General features: G+C 40.6%; 1 protein-coding gene across 1 annotated transcript; it reads left to right on the top strand.

Moving 5' to 3' along the window:
• The first annotated feature begins 9,099 nt into the window (after window positions 1-9,099).
• LOC140231032 (nephrin-like) lies at window positions 9,100-10,743 on the top strand. The gene has a single exon (XM_072311185.1). The coding sequence runs from the start codon at window positions 9,100-9,102 to the stop codon at window positions 10,741-10,743; it is 1,644 nt and encodes a 547-aa protein (XP_072167286.1).
• Window positions 10,744-18,633: the final 7,890 nt, after the last annotated feature.

Here is an 18,633-nt window from a genome sequence, read left to right as displayed (position 1 = left end):
TTCATTTTCTCTACAACTTTACTCACTGCACGTCCAACTTAACAGAAATCTATAAAAGTTACATAGATTTGAAAAACAGAACGTTTTCTCAAAGCATGACTACTTTGGCCTTGGTGTCTCAGAATAATGTGGCACACAGGGATTTTCCACCATGACACATAAAACGTTAGCACCAACCAAGGAGGTTTAGGGGATGGAGTTCCATTTGGCTGTAACTATTCAAACAGATGCCATTTTTCTATTAATGCACAAAAGAATTCCACAGGTGCACTTGTGCCTTTGATGATCAGGCAGTGGCGTACCGTGGGTCAAGACATTGGGGGGGGGGGCACCTCATGGCAGCAACATCAGAATTGCATAGCGTAACAATTAAATGCGAGCGAGCGGAGCGAGCGAGCTTGAAAATTTTGACATTTTACAGTCACCAAAGTGCCGTTTGTAGCTATATATAATAATATATGTATATATATATATATATATATATATATATGTATATATATATAAATATTTGCTTTGGAAATTAAGGGGGTTGCACCGGGCGCAACTGCTGGCAGTTACTGGCAGTAACATCACGAGAATGGCATAACGATTAAATGCGAGCGAACGAAGCGAGCGAGCTTGAAAATTTTGACATTTTACAGTCCCCAAACTGCCGTTTGTAACTATATTTTTTCGCTTTGGAAATTCAGGGGGGGGGGGGCGCACCGGGTACAACTGCTGGCAATTACTGGCAGTAATATCAGGAAAATGGCATATAACGGTTAAATGCGAGCGAGCGAAGCGAGCGAGCTTGAAAATTTTGACATTTTATGTTTTGACATTTTATGTTCCCAAAACTGCCGTTTTTAGCTATATTTTTTCGCTTTGGAAATTAAGGGGAGGGGGCGCATCGGGCGCAATTGCTGGCAATTACTGACAGCAACATCAGGAGAATTGCATAGCGATTAAATGCGAGCGAGCGAAGCGAGCGAGCTTGAAAATTTTGACATTTTATAGTCCCAAAACTGCCGTTTTTAGCTATATTTTTTCGCTTTGGAAATTAAGGGGAGGGGGCGCACCGGGCGCAACTGCTGGCAATTACTGACAGCAACATCAGGAAAATTGCAAAACGATTAAATGCGAGCGCCGGAGCGAAGCGAGCGAGCTTGAAAATTTTGACGTTTTATAGTCCCAAAACTGCCGTTTTTAGCTATATTTTTTCGCTTTGGAAATTAAGGGGAGGGGGCGCACCGGGCGCAACTGCTGGCATTACTGACAGCAACATCAGGAAAATTGCAAAACGATTAAATGCGAGCGAGCGAAGCGAGCGAGCTTGAAAATTTTGACATTTTACAGTCCCAAAACTGCCGTTTTTAGCTATATTTTTTTCGCTTTGGAAATTAAGGAGAGGGCCTGGGCGCACCGGGCACAACTGCTGGCAATTACTGACAGCAACATGAGGGAAATTGCAAAACGATTAAATGCGAGCGAGCGAAGCGAGCGAGCTTGAAAATTTTGACATTTTATAGTCCCAAAACTGCCGTTTTTAGCTATATTTTTTCGCTTTGGAAATTAAGGGGAGGGGGCGCACCGGGCGCAACTGCTGGCATTACTGACAGCAACATCAGGAAAATTGCAAAACGATTAAATGCGAGCGAGCGAAGCGAGCGAGCTTGAAAATTTTGACATTTTATAGTCCCAAAACTGCCGTTTTTAGCTATATTTTTTCGCTTTGGAAATTAAGGGGAGGTGGCGCACCGGGTGCAACTGCTGGCAATTACTGACAGCAACATCAGGAGAATTGCATGCGATTAAATGCGAGCGAGCGAAGCGAGCGAGCTTGAAAATTTTGACATTTTACAGTCCCCAAACTGCCGTTTTTAGCTATATTTTTTCGCTTTGGAAATTAAGGAGAGGGCCTGGGCGCACCGGGCACAACCGCTGGCAATTACTGACAGCAAAATCAGGAGAATTGCATAACGATTAAATGCGAGCAAGCGAAGCGAGCGAGCTTGAAAATTTTGACATTTTACAGTCCCAAAACTGCCGTTTGTAGCTATATTTTTTTTTTTTCGCTTTGGAAATTAAGGGGAGGGGGTGCATCGGGCGCAACTGCTGGCAATTACTTACAGCAACATCAGGAGAATTGCATAACGATTAAATGCGAGCGAGCGAGCTTGAAAATTTTGACATTTTACAGTCCCAAAACTGCCCTTTGTAGCTATATTTTTTCGCTTTGGAAATTAAGGGGAAGGGACTCACCGGGCGCAACTGCTGGCAATTACTGGCAGTAACATCACGAGAATGGCATAACGATTAAATGCGAGCGAACGAAGCGAGCGAGCTTGAAAATTTTGACATTTTACAGTCCCCAAACTGCCGTTTGTAACTATATTTTTTCGCTTTGGAAATTCAGGGGGGGGGGGGCGCACCGGGTACAACTGCTGGCAATTACTGGCAGTAATATCAGGAAAATGGCATATAACGGTTAAATGCGAGCGAGCGAAGCGAGCGAGCTTGAAAATTTTGACATTTTATGTTTTGACATTTTATGTTCCCAAAACTGCCGTTTTTAGCTATATTTTTTCGCTTTGGAAATTAAGGAGAGGGGGCGCATCGGGCGCAATTGCTGGCAATTACTGACAGCAACATCAGGAAAATTGCAAAACGATTAAATGCGAGCGAGCGAAGCGAGCGAGCTTGAAAATTTTGACATTTTATAGTCCCAAAACTGCCGTTTTTAGCTATATTTTTTCGCTTTGGAAATTAAGGGGAGGGGGCGCACCGGGCGCAACTGCTGGCATTACTGACAGCAACATCAGGAAAATTGCAAAACGATTAAATGCGAGCGAGCGAAGCGAGCGAGCTTGAAAATTTTGACATTTTACAGTCCCAAAACTGCCGTTTTTAGCTATATTTTTTCGCTTTGGAAATTAAGGAGAGGGCCTGGGCGCACCGGGCACAACTGCTGGCAATTACTGACAGCAACATGAGGGAAATTGCAAAACGATTAAATGCGAGCGAGCGAACGAGCGAGCTTGAAAATTTTGACATTTTATAGTCCCAAAACTGCCGTTTTTAGCTATATTTTTTCGCATTGGAAATTAAGGGGAGGGGGCGCACCGGGCGCAACTGCTGGCATTACTTACAGCAACATCAGGAAAATTGCAAAACGATTAAATGCGAGCGAGCGAAGCGAGCGAGCTTGAAATTTTTGACATTTTACAGTCCCAAAACTGCCGTTTGTAGCTATATTTTTTTCGCTTTGGAAATTAAGGAGAGGGGGCGCACCGGGCGCAACTGCTGGCAATTACTGACAGCAACATCAGGAAAATTGCAAAACGATTAAATGCGAGCGAGCGAAGCGAGCGAGCTTGAAAATTTTGACATTTTATAGTCCCAAAACTGCCGTTTTTAGCTATATTTTTTCGCTTTGGAAATTAAGGGGAGGGGGCGCACCGGGCGCAACTGCTGGCATTACTGACAGCAACATCAGGAAAATTGCAAAACGATTAAATGCGAGCGAGCGAAGCGAGCGAGCTTGAAAATTTTGACATTTTACAGTCCCAAAACTGCCGTTTTTAGCTATATTTTTTCGCTTTGGAAATTAAGGAGAGGGCCTGGGCGCACCGGGCACAACTGCTGGCAATTACTGACAGCAACATGAGGGAAATTGCAAAACGATTAAATGCGAGCGAGCGAACGAGCGAGCTTGAAAATTTTGACATTTTATAGTCCCAAAACTGCCGTTTTTAGCTATATTTTTTCGCATTGGAAATCAAGGGGAGGGGGCGCACCGCGCGCAACTGCTGGCATTACTGACAGCAACATTAGGAAAATTGCAAAACGATTAAATGCGAGCGAGCGAAGCGAGCGAGCTTGAAAATTTTGACATTTTATAGTCCCAAAACTGCCGTTTTTAGCTATATTTTTTCGCTTTGGAAATTAAGGGGAGGGGGCGCACCGGGCGCAACTGCTGGCATTACTGACAGCAACATCAGGAAAATTGCAAAACGATTAAATGCGAGCGAGCGAAGCGAGCGAGCTTGAAAATTTTGACATTTTATAGTCCCAAAACTGCCGTTTTTAGCTATATTTTTTCGCTTTGGAAATTAAGGGGAGGGGGCGCACCGGGTGCAACTGCTGGCAATTACTGACAGCAACATCAGGAGAATTGCATGCGATTAAATGCGAGCGAGCGAAGCGAGCGAGCTTGAAAATTTTGACATTTTACAGTCCCCAAACTGCCGTTTTTAGCTATATTTTTTCGCTCTGGAAATTAAGGAGAGGGCCTGGGCGCACCGGGCACAACCGCTGGCAATTACTGACAGCAAAATCAGGAGAATTGCATAACGATTAAATGCGAGCGAGCGAAGCGAGCGAGCTTGAAAATTTTGACATTTTACAGTCCCAAAACTGCCGTTTGTAGCTATATTTTTTTTTTTTTTTCGCTTTGGAAATTAAGGGGAGGGGGTGCACCGGGCGCAACTGCTGGCAATTACTTACAGCAACATCAGGAGAATTGCATAACGATTAAATGCGAGCGAGCGAGCTTGAAAATTTTGACATTTTACAGTCCCAAAACTGCCCTTTGTAGCTATATTTTTTCGCTTTGGAAATTAAGGGGAAGGGACGAACCGGGCGCAACTGCTGGCAATTACTGACAGCAGCATCAGGAGAAGTGCATAACGATTAAATGCGAGCGAGCGAAGCGAGCGAGCTTGAAAATTTTGACATTTTACAGTCAAAAAACCGTCGTTTGTAGCTACATATATATTTTTTTTGCTTTGGAGGGAGGGGGCGCCCGGTGCGCCCCCTCGATCCGCCACTGGCAGTCAAGGGTGTCGGTTTATGTTCATGATTGGGGGAGGTATGACCAGCGAGGGGGCGTCGAAGTGACCAAGCGGGAGAAGGATGTCCAAAATCTACACTTGAGAGCATCCCCTAATTTGTTTGTGTTTATGAGTGTGTGTGTTTCATATACATGTAGATGGAAAAGTTAGGAAATAGCCAAGGTCAAGTCTTATTATTGGCAATGCAAGGCATTTTAATATGGACAAGTATGTAAAGCAACACTGCTAAATCAATGATCAAGCTTTGATAGCAAATGTGTACAACCTATCAAACATCACATTGCGCAACATTGCAGCGACTCTTTTTGCCATTCCGATGTTCTGAGTACACTGCGCACATCCTGCTTGTATTCAAAATGCCAACCAGGAATCACACTGAATCACAATCTTTTGTCGTCTCCGGCTTTTTGAACAATGTTTCACTATAATACCTCTTTAATTATATGGTTAAAAGAAATCTTAGAAAAATATTTTTTTTTTCTTAATCATCCTTTCATGTCGATTTCAAAAGCAGTTTACCTACCCTTGAATTACCATTTTGGTAGGGTTTTTTTTTTTCCTTCCTTTTTTTTCTTTTTTTTTTTTTTACCAGCGGATTGGGGGGGGGGGGGCACGTGCCCCCCCCCATGCCCCCCCCCCCCCCCGTAGTTACGCCACTGTGATCAGGGTTCCATGCCGCCGTCTTTTTGAGCAATCTGAAGATTCATTTTAAACTCTAACATTATATCGTCTATATTCTGCTTGTTTGTTTGTCAAATAGAATGAATGTTCTCTTAATAATAAAGCATATGAAACAAAAGTAAATCCCGTCCAAGATTGAGGTGCAAAAATGTAAACCTGAGCTGTATGTCGTGAAAATATTTGAAACTGTGCTCTCACTACAAAGCCGATTTTATCATCTTTCCGATCGTGTCCGACAAATGAAACTGATATGGTACAATTTTCGAGTATAGTCCTTTGTTCACTTATATGTTAGATTAGTGTAAAGTCATGTAAAAACGAGTACAGTAATTTTGATTTTCATTTCATCAATTTTTGTACAATTTTTATCCGCACATCTCCGTGCATGTACTATTAATGTGCCGCTTGTTTTCAAAGAAGGGACGGCGAAAAGCAATTACCATCATAAAGACATATCTTCCTTTGAAAGTGACGAGTCATGATGCAATGCCACATGAATCAATTTTCGTCCTATAGAGGCAGCTCCAGTTTAGCACATACTTCAAATATTTCTGAGTCGCGGCATGAAACATGGGATCAAAGGGAATGAGACTGTTGTTACTCCATTTCTCAAACCTCCTTGCACCAACCAAAACCCGAATATTATTCTCCTGTATCTATTTGCTTGCCAATTTCTATGTAAACGATGCAAGGTCTAGTTGAACGAATTAGAAAAAAAAACACAACAACAAACTTCGACAACTATAGTCTTCGACAATGATAGCCAGGTATCACTCTGCCGAGTGGAGACAAAATGTATTTATCATGGAATCATGTTGTGCATTTGAGTGTAGAAGTTACCAGTTGTATATTGTCTGACAAAAGGGTTTAAATTACCTTCCTGTATAATGTACCAGCTTACAAAAGAAATCTTATTTTCAGGGTTGAAAAATTAAGGAACTCATGAACTTTCAGCATTGTGTATGTTTACGCATATAATACATAGGCCCCGTTGCAAGAAAGTTGCAATCAATTGCAAATAATTGCTAATTTTGAAACAACCATTCTGATTGGCTCAGGGTCTGCCCTATTAAGAAGACATGCATGCAACATTGATTTTGATTGGCCAGTGACAATCAGTTGCAAGTTGCGTTTAAACGCAAAGTTTCTAGCAACGGGGCCATAGTGATATGACATAAATACCTAATTCGCCAGATATACGTAACGGATTATGGCGATAAAGTACGACTTGTAAATGTCAAAAGCAATAAGATGGATTCAAAAATAACGATGGTTTAACGTAAGACTCAGCAGTGAAAATGTATAACGCAATCTTTAAAAACAAACGACAACAAAAATCTAGCGTGTCCTCAGGAAGTACTTTCGTGTTACCTGGGATGTTATTTTTCTAACCATGGTGATAATGTGGTTCTACACGCCTCCTCCCAACACCCAAGGGTGTCTGCATTCCTGAGGCTCATTTTAGATTTCTGTTTTGTGAAGTTTTCGATCAAATTAGATTTATGGATATTTTGACGTCAAGCTTAATTGACCACTTGAAGTTAGACGTACAACAAACAGATCGAGAGGTAGTTCAATACTTCCAGGAGGAAAGGCCCAAGATGTTTGCGTGATTATGCGGTTTACCTGCTGGACATGCATTAGTTCTCCTTGAGCCTTATTTGTGGATTCCTGGACGCTTATTTTGGGCAACTATACTCCCAGTGATTTTTTCGAGCTGGTGACCCCGATGCGTTTTTGATGTCATCATTTTCCCCGCCAGAAGTTCGTGACTTGTGTCTGTACTTATTATGGCTAGTGAAAGAAATATATATATAATTTTGATTTGTAGCATTATTATCACAATCACAATTGTCACTTCGGCATTGCGGCTGTTAGTAGCGTCATAATGATTGCAGGATTATTCTTATTAGCAATAATAAAAGGTAACATCAACACATAATGCCTGAAAGTAAGTCTGTTTTGATTAGTTTGTGTGTGTGCATTTGTTTTTGTTTTTTGGTTGCTTTTTGTTTTTGCTTAATCTCGCTTTTTTGCGGTTGGTTTTGTTTTGTTTTGTTTTATTTTATACTCTCAGAATGGGCATAATAATATTCCAATGTTTTTTACCAAGGATAACGTGGTGATATATAACAACGTGTTATGGCATCGAGGCCTCTAGTTCTGTTTTCCGTAATATCAGTGATGATTTATATCATAGTCATTACTACCTTGAATGTAAAACGTTATTATCATAGTATTGAACTTGCATAATCCACTCGATATGATTTAAGCCGTATTTAAATGTTGGATCATATATACTGATGATATCAGGAATTGTACAAAACTTAGTTTATATTCCTTAGTGTGCTATTTTGAACTGTTGTATTCTCTGTTGAATTGAAATATAGCTCTATGAATAAAGGAGGGGATGTTAACCCGCAGTGTGTTATTATCATGTTTATAATGAGCGCACACACACGAGCGAACATGCAGACATATAGTATAAGCAGGTCCTATATTCTAGGTGAATGGCATGAAGTCATTTCGAAAACTACTCCCAAAACAGCCATCTACACATTCATCAGTATGCCATTAGCTGGCTTCGCATTCACGCAGTAAAGTGGAAAATTTCCGTTTGCAGTTTCCTGTTTTTGAGAGAGTGATAATTCATTTTTGCGATGATTCACGGAGTCTAATTCCCATTCTTATTCTCTGACAGACGATGCCAATTTAAACAATTTACAATGTAGTTTGTTAGATACATTGTTCAATTTGTTCGTGCATAATGTGCTCGTGACATTTGTTATATTAAAGGGCAGGCAAAATTAGTGCATCTATCAAAGTAGAAAATGTTATGGGAGCGGTTGCTTGGGGGAGTCTTCAAAGATGATTTTGATTTCATTTTACCCCAAATGCCTTTAGATGTTAATGAGACGAGACGTTCTATTAAGCAAGCTACAGACATAAAAACATCATTTTTTTTTTCGCTCTCCATTTTTCTTTTCTTCAAGGAGAGGGGGAAAGACTTGTTTATGACTTCGGTCTTCTCCCCGTATTCCCTGCTCATTACCGGGTGCAGAATGTGATTTCCGGAACTACCTGTACGTGCTGTGAGCTGGTGAATAACTCGGCTCTATGCAGGCTGTCCGAGTTGGCAGGGTGTTTCCTGCTGCACTAGCAACAAGTCAGGGAGGGAGTAAAGGGTGGGGCCTAGAGAGACGGTGGGAGAGAGGGAGAGAGAGAGGGAGAGAGAGAGAGGGGGGGGGGGGGGACTGTCGAAGACCAGGGGAGGGCAGTGAGGGGGTATGGCTCACTCTGATACAGGAAGTCTCTCCGTACGCGTGCTGAGGGGGGAAAATGCGCGCGCTTTGCAGCGAAACCATGTCTAGTCAGTGTCAAATCACATCAAAGCTAGAATATGACAGACTGCGATCTGCTAAGCGAACGCGCTTGATCTGCTGAGAGAGGCGCAGCGACGCAACAGACATTCGCCGGTACGATCAGTGTGAAGAAAACATATCAAGCCCTGACAGTAAATAAGAGTTGTTAATTCTTTGGTCCAACGCTTGCCGCGTTATCAAGAACACAGCGCTGCAATTCGGCAATGGAACATATATGTTGGATATCGGCACTTCTGTGTATGCTTACAGTGATTCAGAATGCTCAGGCGGGATTTAATGTACAACCGACACCTAAGGAAGGGATCCAAGGTGAAACTGTAGTACTGCGATGCCAAATACAAAACGAACAGGGAGCAATTGTCGTGTGGCACAGAAACGGCCTTCAGCTCAGTATAGATAGCACTCTTGTGGAGACCCTTGATGCAGACGTCAGTGAGAGGTTTTCTGTAATTGGCAACCACACCCAAGGAGAATTCAATCTTCAGATAAACGATGTGAAGCGAAGTGACGAAGGTGAGTTTCGCTGCTCGTACATCAGTCGTTCTGGAGGAGCCTTCTCTGGAGTGGCAACATTGACTGTTCTGATCCCACCGTCTGCTGGATTCCCACGATGCCAAGTTCTAGCCGAGACCCCCCAGAACTCCAAGAGTACTTTCTGGCCGGGCGACGTGGCAACACTGAGATGCGAGTCGGCAGGAGGCGACCCGGCGGCTAACCTGACATGGTTTCGGTCCAACTGGACAGTGACGGCCTCAACCAAACACAACAATGTTTACAAACGGATTCTTACGCGAGGAGATAACGGAGTCACCTTCGTCTGTGAGGCCACAAGTCCAGCACTTCGCGAACCACGGAGATGCTCCGTAACGCCCATGAGAATCCCGCCTGAGGTGCATGTTAGGGCCCAGAGCAGTTCTGTCCTGGTAGGGACTAATGCAACCTTCCACTGTGAGGTTAACGCAATAACCCGAGTCCTGGAGCACAACTGGTTTATCGACGGCGACCTACTGACATCCGAAACGCCGGGGATAGCGTTTGGCAGCAGTGGGAAAATGCTTGTGATTGTAAACGCTCAGGTTGAACATGGAAGTAAGACTGTCGAGTGTCAAGCCGTTATTGAAAACAATCTCGAAGCTAGAGCTAGCTCCAGGGTAGTGGTCATTCCACCCAAGAAGACAGAGCCTCCGCCATCGACACCGACACAGAAGGTAACCATTATTGAAATCGACAAACCAGAGCCTCCATCGACATCGTCGCGTCCTTTTATCACTGCCGACATGAACCTCATCATTGTCGTAGTATCCGGCTCGCTCATCGTACTTCTATTGTTGATCGCCATCATCATGGGGTGTTGGGTCTTCGGCTTCCGTAAACCGCGAAGACCGAACACGCGCGTCAACATCGACTACGGCGAGGTGCCAGCTGACATGCCTCTGGACGGTATCAGCCACTACTCCGTTCCCGCCGCCATGTTTAGCACGGAGGTTCCCGACACACGCGGTCCCGCTTTGATCCATCCCTCGGGCAACATGGACGAGAACGCCTCAGGGTACATATCGGCACTCTACGCAACACTAGATAAAAATAAAAGGCAACAGGGCAAGCTGACCAGTGCCACAGCTCTTCCGGAAAAGCCTGTTGCTCAGATCACTCCTACGGCCAGTCGGAATCCACCTATGCAGTACGACACCGCGGCGACCTTAGAGAAGAGGAAATCGACGGGAGCGATTGCCTATTCCGATCTCAAAAACACGGAAGAGGAGGATCCAGCGCTCCTGAAAGGGGGCTGCAATTGCGACTGCAAGGGTTCCGACCATGAGAAGGAAGATCCCGACACAGAACAATGAGTTACTCTCCATACCAGCCCACTGGCGACATGTGAGCCGTGCGTATGAGGGACTCTTGAAACTGAGAGGGTAAATTCAAGAGTGAACAGTGTCGGCATTTCATCACGCGTGACAAGTGTATTCAACCATTATAATTTCGGGTGCAATACTTACCTGATGTCTTTCATTGATGTATTCAAAACCTTGTGCAACAAGGCCTTGTCATTTATGCTTGCAATTAGGGACTATTACATTACCCTTAACTTTGTACCTCGTACATCTTGACAGACGAAACTACTCACATTTGCTCCACGGTAGGACTGATAGGAGTATTACGGATAAGATAAAAACGTATCTGTTTAAAGTTACAGGGAACAATGGTACACTACGGCATGGTATCCTAAAATGGAGCATGACTATCACTCATCGGTACATTCTGTTGATAATAGCAAAAGCTACGGACGTGTCTGTATTTCAGGAAAGAGTGAAAACATATTGTTCATACTGTATATAGATAAGATTATGTGTACATATCAGAATCTTTAAAGAGTGCAATACATGAAGGGGTTTATATTTTCTGTAATGTTTGCGACGTGTATCGCCATGGTGTTTGAAGACAAGTGCTCCATATTTTCCATCTGCCGAAAACAGAGCGACAGAAAACACTGTTGGTTGTTGTGGCTGCATGAAACCTTTGGTGAAGAATTAATGCTACCATGTATTGAGCGCTGTCTGATTGCCATTTCAAAAGTACTTTGTAAAGATAAATAATAGGGATGTCTTAGAGTCATCGTCACGGGGTTATAGATAACTAATTATTTTGATACGGTGATGTGAAATCAGTAAACGTGCTGCACGAGACAAGCAAAGGTTAAATATAATAAAAATGCATAAATAAGATTGGTTTAGCCAATGAAGTATGAAAACATAAAGGACCATTCCATTTGTAAACTTGCTATGTAACATCCATAATTATGCAAGCACAAGTTAAGGTAGTAAAAAAATCAAGGAAAGGCTTGTTTTAAGGGATGTTGTTTGACGTAATTAACAACAATAAAGAAGAAGAAAAAATTGGCTATCTAAGATTACCAAATCGATATCTGCAATAGAACGCATTGATATTGACAATCTAATATTTCCTACATCTTGTGTCTCAAAATTCAGCTACCAAAATGATGTAGGCATATTTCTCAAGGTGAACCATTACTATCCATTTTTTTCCAGTCTCACCAGAATGTTTTTGCTTGTTTTGTTTGTCTGATGAATTGTATCATACAGTGAGAACATACCGTGCAATGCAGAAGGTCTCCAAATCCCATAATATGGGAAAACTCAAACTTCAAATTCAAATGTCATGCCATTCTCGTCCAGAGAAGGAGTGTAGTCCTTTCATGTGCCGAAATGACTGTACCACGTGAGAAATCAAATGTACGAAGGGACAATAAATTGTTATCATCGATAACCCTGAAATGAAGCTGTACATCGTAAGAAGTTTATTTTCCCCTCTTATTAGAAGTGTGAAGTGAAGAATGCTTGTCGGGTGGCCTGTACGTCTTGATCATAAGCAGCAATGAAAGTATTGATAAAACTGTGATAAACAGAAAGGGGAAACTGAAACCTACGATGACCGGGTAAATGTTTTCCAACTCAATGGATATTTATGTAAGGGTTGAATAAGATGATGGATTAAAGTTCTTGTTTAAGCAAGAGAGGGAGAGAGAGAGAGAGAGAGAGAAACTGTTTCCACCTGTCATATAAAGAGGGATGCGAGTCTTTCCTTTGATCATGTTGATTGCCGCAATCATTGTATTAGCATCATATTCAGACTAGGGTGAGTACTCCAATTCACCTCCTCAACCTACCTTTTAAACTTGTCTGTCATTGCCAGCTCGCGACGCAGCTATACAGTATGCTTCTTAATCCAACCAACTGCAGCATTGGATAAGCACCTTGCTGTAGCGGAACCCAAACAGTCGCTTCTTCGCTTGTTCACTACGAACCTAAGCCGCTAAAGCGGACGTTGCATCAGTGCGAAGAACGGAAATAGCGCCCTAAAATTTTGAATCTCGTGCGAAGGTCAAAATTTATTTCAGTCTGATTTAATCTTCGCAATGCAGGCATGGATGATGCTAACAGATCTGCCACGAGGTATCATCAGATCACACATTCCAGAGTATTGATGAGGGCAAAATAATGTCCAAATATAAGTAGTCATATTCACCATTACATGTACCAACTGATAATAATATGGCCTCTAGGGTGTGTTTGTGCAGTCGTAGATGTTTGTGATCGCTGACGGTGCATGTTTGTGCGTGCTTGTGAAAAAAGGGGAGTTGTATACTTGTTTGCGTGTGTGTGTGTGTGTGTGTGTGCTGTGTGTGTGTGTGTGTGTGTGTGCGAGTGTATGTGTGTATATATTTGCGTGCACATGTAGTCATATACAGTACTATACGTGCTACTTCGTAGGTACTCATATATTGTAGCATTTTGTTCTTATTAGTTTTGCAATCAACGACATTCGACTTTATACTTATAATCAAAGTCTTTAGAATTATGCTCCAATTTTGACAAACGTACTCAATCTGCATCCAATAATGAAATAAGTTTCTTCAGTGCAGTGCTTAGAAGAGTCATATCAATTCATTTAACTTCTATTCAAGTCATTTAAATTTAATATCATTTATTTCCATGAAACAAAAGAGAGAAGCAAAATACAAAACATACGTTTATACAATTCATATAGTTTTATCAATTTGTAAAAAATATATAATGTAAATATAATATAGTATGAAATAACATTTTTTGTACAATTAAATAGAATAACTAAGGACAGCGATGCATTCTATGGAAGGTTGACATATCGACTTTGGCCGTATATATCCTGTATACAAATACATGCATAGTTCACACTATCACATAGCTACATTACATTCAACGCAATGAAGATATTACTTCTAATACATTTAGCTATGACTAATGAATAACATTACAAATATGCAATTATGCATTATATAACGTAGCCGATATGAACATGTAAATATGGTATAAGTAAACTGGTTCCAACCTCTTCACTCACAATTTTCTCGTTTCAGAAGTATCAGTACCTTTTCACTTTAAGAGGAATTAAACATTTAATTGACTTGCACTCTACAGTTGGAAAGGGGGGGGGGGGACATAAAAGAAACGGAGCAGTTATCCAAATGATACCTATTCGTGGTATTGAATTACAAGAGTGACGTCATCATTTTCATTATTTGATAACTTCGTACGTTCTCTGGACTGTTTGAAACTCACTTTTCTGAGTATGACGATACACAGTCAGTTAACTGTTATCCTTTTGTTTTTAATTCTCCAGAAATTAATGCCGACACGAAACACACAATAAGCGCATGTAATAATCTGTGCAATGTAATAAGCCGGGTACGACGTTTTAAAGGCGAGTTTACTTCTTATAACACTACTATAAGAAGCGAACTCGCCTTAAAAAGATGATGGAAACGAGAAAGCTTCTGCTTGTCCAAAGAACAACGTGATATCACCCTAAAGTGAGTTGACTGTGACAATTCCCTTCCTGCCCGTACACACGGGGCAACCGAAAAGGGGCAGTCAATTAAGCCGTAATTGAGAGCGTCAGTAAGCGAGGCAATAGAACACGGCCCGGCGTAGTAGTGGACAGGAAAGACAGGGTTAGGCTGGGGACGACACGTCAGACGAGAGACCGTGTGACTCAGCGGCACGGGAGCACCTGTCTGTATAGTCTCTGCCATGGAGTCGTGATGTGGTCGGAATCTCGTCAACCATACAATTCGACCCTTTGATCTGAATCTTATTTGGTCAAAGTCATCAAAAAAAGAAAAAAAAAACCCATTAATTTCATTATATTTCGTTTATTTTTCCCATTTCAAGAAAAAAAAAAACATACACAAACATAAGCACAGCGTTAATATCTACATGAGCTCGTGATTAAAAGGTGAAAAACTTTGAACAAAATCATGTAGAAATTATTAGTGTTGCATCAAATAATGGGAAATTAAGAAGGCTGTTGGAAATCGAGGGGACTACCAAAAGTTTAGGTTGTGTATTATTGCAATCCCCTGAAGTTTGCTTATCTTATCTCATCTACTTATGATCTACTCTTCTACTTTCATCTTACTTCAGTTACTGTTCTTGCACGTTTTCCCTTTAAAGCATATCGGATGTTTTTGGAGAAATGGCAAAAAGTGATATGTATAACCTACAACACGTGAATTTAACATCCAAAAACATTTTTCCAGGTTGGTGTACAATATTATTTTATTTCCGTTACATATTCCTCCCTATATAATATAGTTCTTTATCAGTGAGGTTCTAATCAGCGGAAAGTGAAAAAAAAGCCAAACAGAAAGCAAAACCCACTTGACAATTGCCAATACTAAAATAAAAGTGAACTATACCCAGTGATTGTAATATGACTGAATGAATAATATGGCATTGATATCGGTATAATTTCAGTGAATATGAAAATTAAACGACTTCAAAATAAGAACAGTTATCATCATCTTTACACATGTAAATCATTATAACATGCATTTTATTAATAGTTTACAAGAAATAACCATCCTAAAAATCATACTGAATTCTATTATTAAAATGTATTTAGGTTACGTGTAACAAAATCAAATGGAAACTAAATGAGACTTCATCTATGAAAATAAAAATCTATCTTAATTTCCCGGCACGTTTTGCAAGTACGCTGCGATTTTATCCATTTTCCTCGGCGAGATTATGTTTCCCATTAAATCGACAGCGATCAATGTAAAAGTAAGATGACACTATCACGCATCATAAACCAGAATATCAATGTTCTTATCAACAACATTTGCTATGAATAGTAAGTATCATTTTCGCCTACAAGCAAACATCAGATATAATAATAGCAATAATGACTACAGCATTTGAAATGCGCCATCGATTTAGTGGCCTATTCTGAGGCGCAGAGGGACACAAAGAGGATAACATACACAAGTAACATTGTATAGTTGTACCTATGAAAGTTGAAGAACATGAAAGAGATAGAAATATAGAGAGAGAAATCACTGAGAACCGTGGTTCTGCTTTCACAGTTTCATTGTTAAAAGAAAATATTGTGAAATACACATGTTTTACGAAATATTTTGAAGCCTTAACATACAAAGCACTGGACCTGCTTTCTTTCTTTTCAATAGAATGACCACAGCCCCGTTTTGCACCCGCAGTCAGTGCATAATTCTATGACCAAGATGTACAACCGCCATATAGCAGCTGACACAAACAATAAAACATGGCGGCTTAATTACACTTCCTGTTAGGGTGTTAATGGCGTATAGGATGTTAGAAGTTTACATGCAGTCCCTACTCCTACACTGTTTATAGTTCAAAATCTATTTCATTGATATCAAAAGAAAAGGTGGATATCATACCTTATAACTGTTCACAATACTTATCTGTTAATATATCAACATATCAATGCGTTCCCTGCGCTGACAGACAAAACATTTTCAGGCGAGGGGCGTTAAAATGAATACTGTTAAATCAGTACAACTCAATACTGTTTAATGCAGTATCACTGCGCTTCACTTAGGATTTTCGTCAATAATGGGCTTACATAAACTGATCTATTGATGGTTGTGTTTGAATGAACGTTCGTGTATATCTGTGGGTAGATTGATCATACAAAACAGTGCTTTTTTTAACTCTGGAAGTGGGTGTAAAAAAAAAGAAGAAAAAAAAAACAAGAATAAGTTGAAACCCTGCATCTCACATTTCTAACAACAACAACAACAACAACAACAACAACAACAACAACAACAACAGCAATAACAACAAATACAAACTGCCGCGGATCAAGATGTATGGCCATAGACAAGTAGAAAATACTCTACATGCATTGCACGTGAAAGTCAGTGGCCCTTTGAGGATTTGCCGGGAAAGAAATAGCTATAAAATATATGAAAATTGGTATGTTGGGAGGGGGAGGTGGGAACGCGGGGAGCAGAAGCAGGAGAAGGAGTGATTATAGACTGATGGAAGTAATAAACAAGAACAAGGAGAAGAAAAGGGATATCCCCATGCACGCCGACAAGAAGTATAGACAACGCGGGTAAGTGTTAACAACATTAATATCGAGTCCTCCTTACAATGTCATTGCGCTTCAGCTATGTATGTATATTGACATTGGTGAAGTTTCAAAAGCCGTTTCATCTGCTGCTTTTAACTCACTTTCATATTATATGTTTTTGTATCCTAGGGTTGACACTTTCCAGCACGGTGCTGTCAATTATTCATACTGGCGAACACACCTCGCCTCTTGCCGACAAACAACAGTGCCATCATCGAATTACTCATCTTTTTACGAACATAACATGATAAAGGTGACTTTGTCACTGTTTGTTCTCTTTGATGACAATGTATTTCCTACAGGTTAGTGCCCCTGTTGTCCGCCTGTTTGGTGGTTTAGGGTTTAGGGTGTGTAAAACAGCCAGCATAACCCCGAGTCATGGAATCCAGGCAGTGTCTGCGAGAATTTCAGATTTCCTATTTAGTCACAAAGGGGAAGCACGGTTTGAATGCAAATAGTGGAGACTAAGTTTTCTTCATGTTCTACTCAACTGTCAGTTAGAATGAGGAGACTGCAGAACTTGAACGAGTTTCAGTGTTTCTCATGAGATTTCAAGGAAAACCTATTGTGTCCAAACAAACCAAACTCAAGATAGAATAGTTTAAAACAAATGCTTTGCAAGGTAGATTCCTCGATTGATTCGACAAGTTCGACTTACGTTGCTTATTCTGGTATGAGGGACTAAAGAAAAAGAAAATTATTGAACCAACAAGAATCACAAAACGGTTCTCGTAACATTTAAAAGAATGTATATTCGAAGATTGGATTTGATTAGGAGACCTCTTAACCTCTCTTTTTTTTTCCTCTCTCTCTCTCTCTCTCTCTCTCACACACACATCGTATACAGAAGAAGACCAATTTGAATATCATGATATAGATATATCACTTAGCTTGAATATATCTTAGGATATCCCATGATGTTGAATAGTTACATTAAGCATTTCGGCTTTAACTGATGCGTTGGACTCACGTCACGCACATGACGTCGAAGAAATTGGTGAACCTTGGAAGAAAAAATAAATGCAACTTTATTTATAGAGTTGTAATCATTCAAAATCTGTACCTGAATGACTCACTATAGTGAAGATTCAAAATATCTCGATGACAACTGTGTAGCCAGCTGCTGTATGCTTTGATACAAAATATTCAGTCGTCAAGTTTGTCTTGAAAGCCATCAAGAAGAAATACGATACCAGGAGAGAAGAAGCATGAAAGAAAAGAAAATGAATGGAAAGAAAAATATCCCAAAATACTTGCTGTTTTTTTTTTTCCAAGGGCTCTTATTTTTCCTCACCTCTAGGGAATTTCGATATATATGTGATTATTGATAATCATGTCCCATCCAGTGCTTCTTGTCGATCTTTGCTACATTGATAAATGGAATAAAAGAAAACAACAACAAAAACAACAAAAATACAATACAAGGGTTCAAGGTGCCATAAATGGTGTTTGTAACTACAGTATAGTAATGAGGGTCAAATCTTAAAGCGTCAAAAATTAATGTTGTAATGAAAGTAACTCCTAGGAATGAAATTCTAATAATTTCTCAATTTCTCATGAGTTCTCTCATAATTTTAAGTAGATATTCATGCCGTCAATTGCAGTAAAGGAGGAAAATGGTATGTGCACATTCCTAACGCTGACTTCTCTAATATCTGACCAGTTGTGATGTCCAAAACATTTTTATAATTTTGTTCCATTCTGTTAAGCTAGTGAGTATTTTCATACTGGTTTAGCAATACAGCAAGGTTCGATCCTGATGTGGTGGAGCAGTC

The sequence above is a fragment of the Diadema setosum genome, chromosome 7, assembly GCF_964275005.1.
Source record: "Diadema setosum chromosome 7, eeDiaSeto1, whole genome shotgun sequence".
NCBI lineage: Eukaryota > Metazoa > Echinodermata > Echinoidea > Diadematoida > Diadematidae > Diadema > Diadema setosum.
This window is presented reverse-complemented; position numbering and strand designations above follow the sequence as displayed.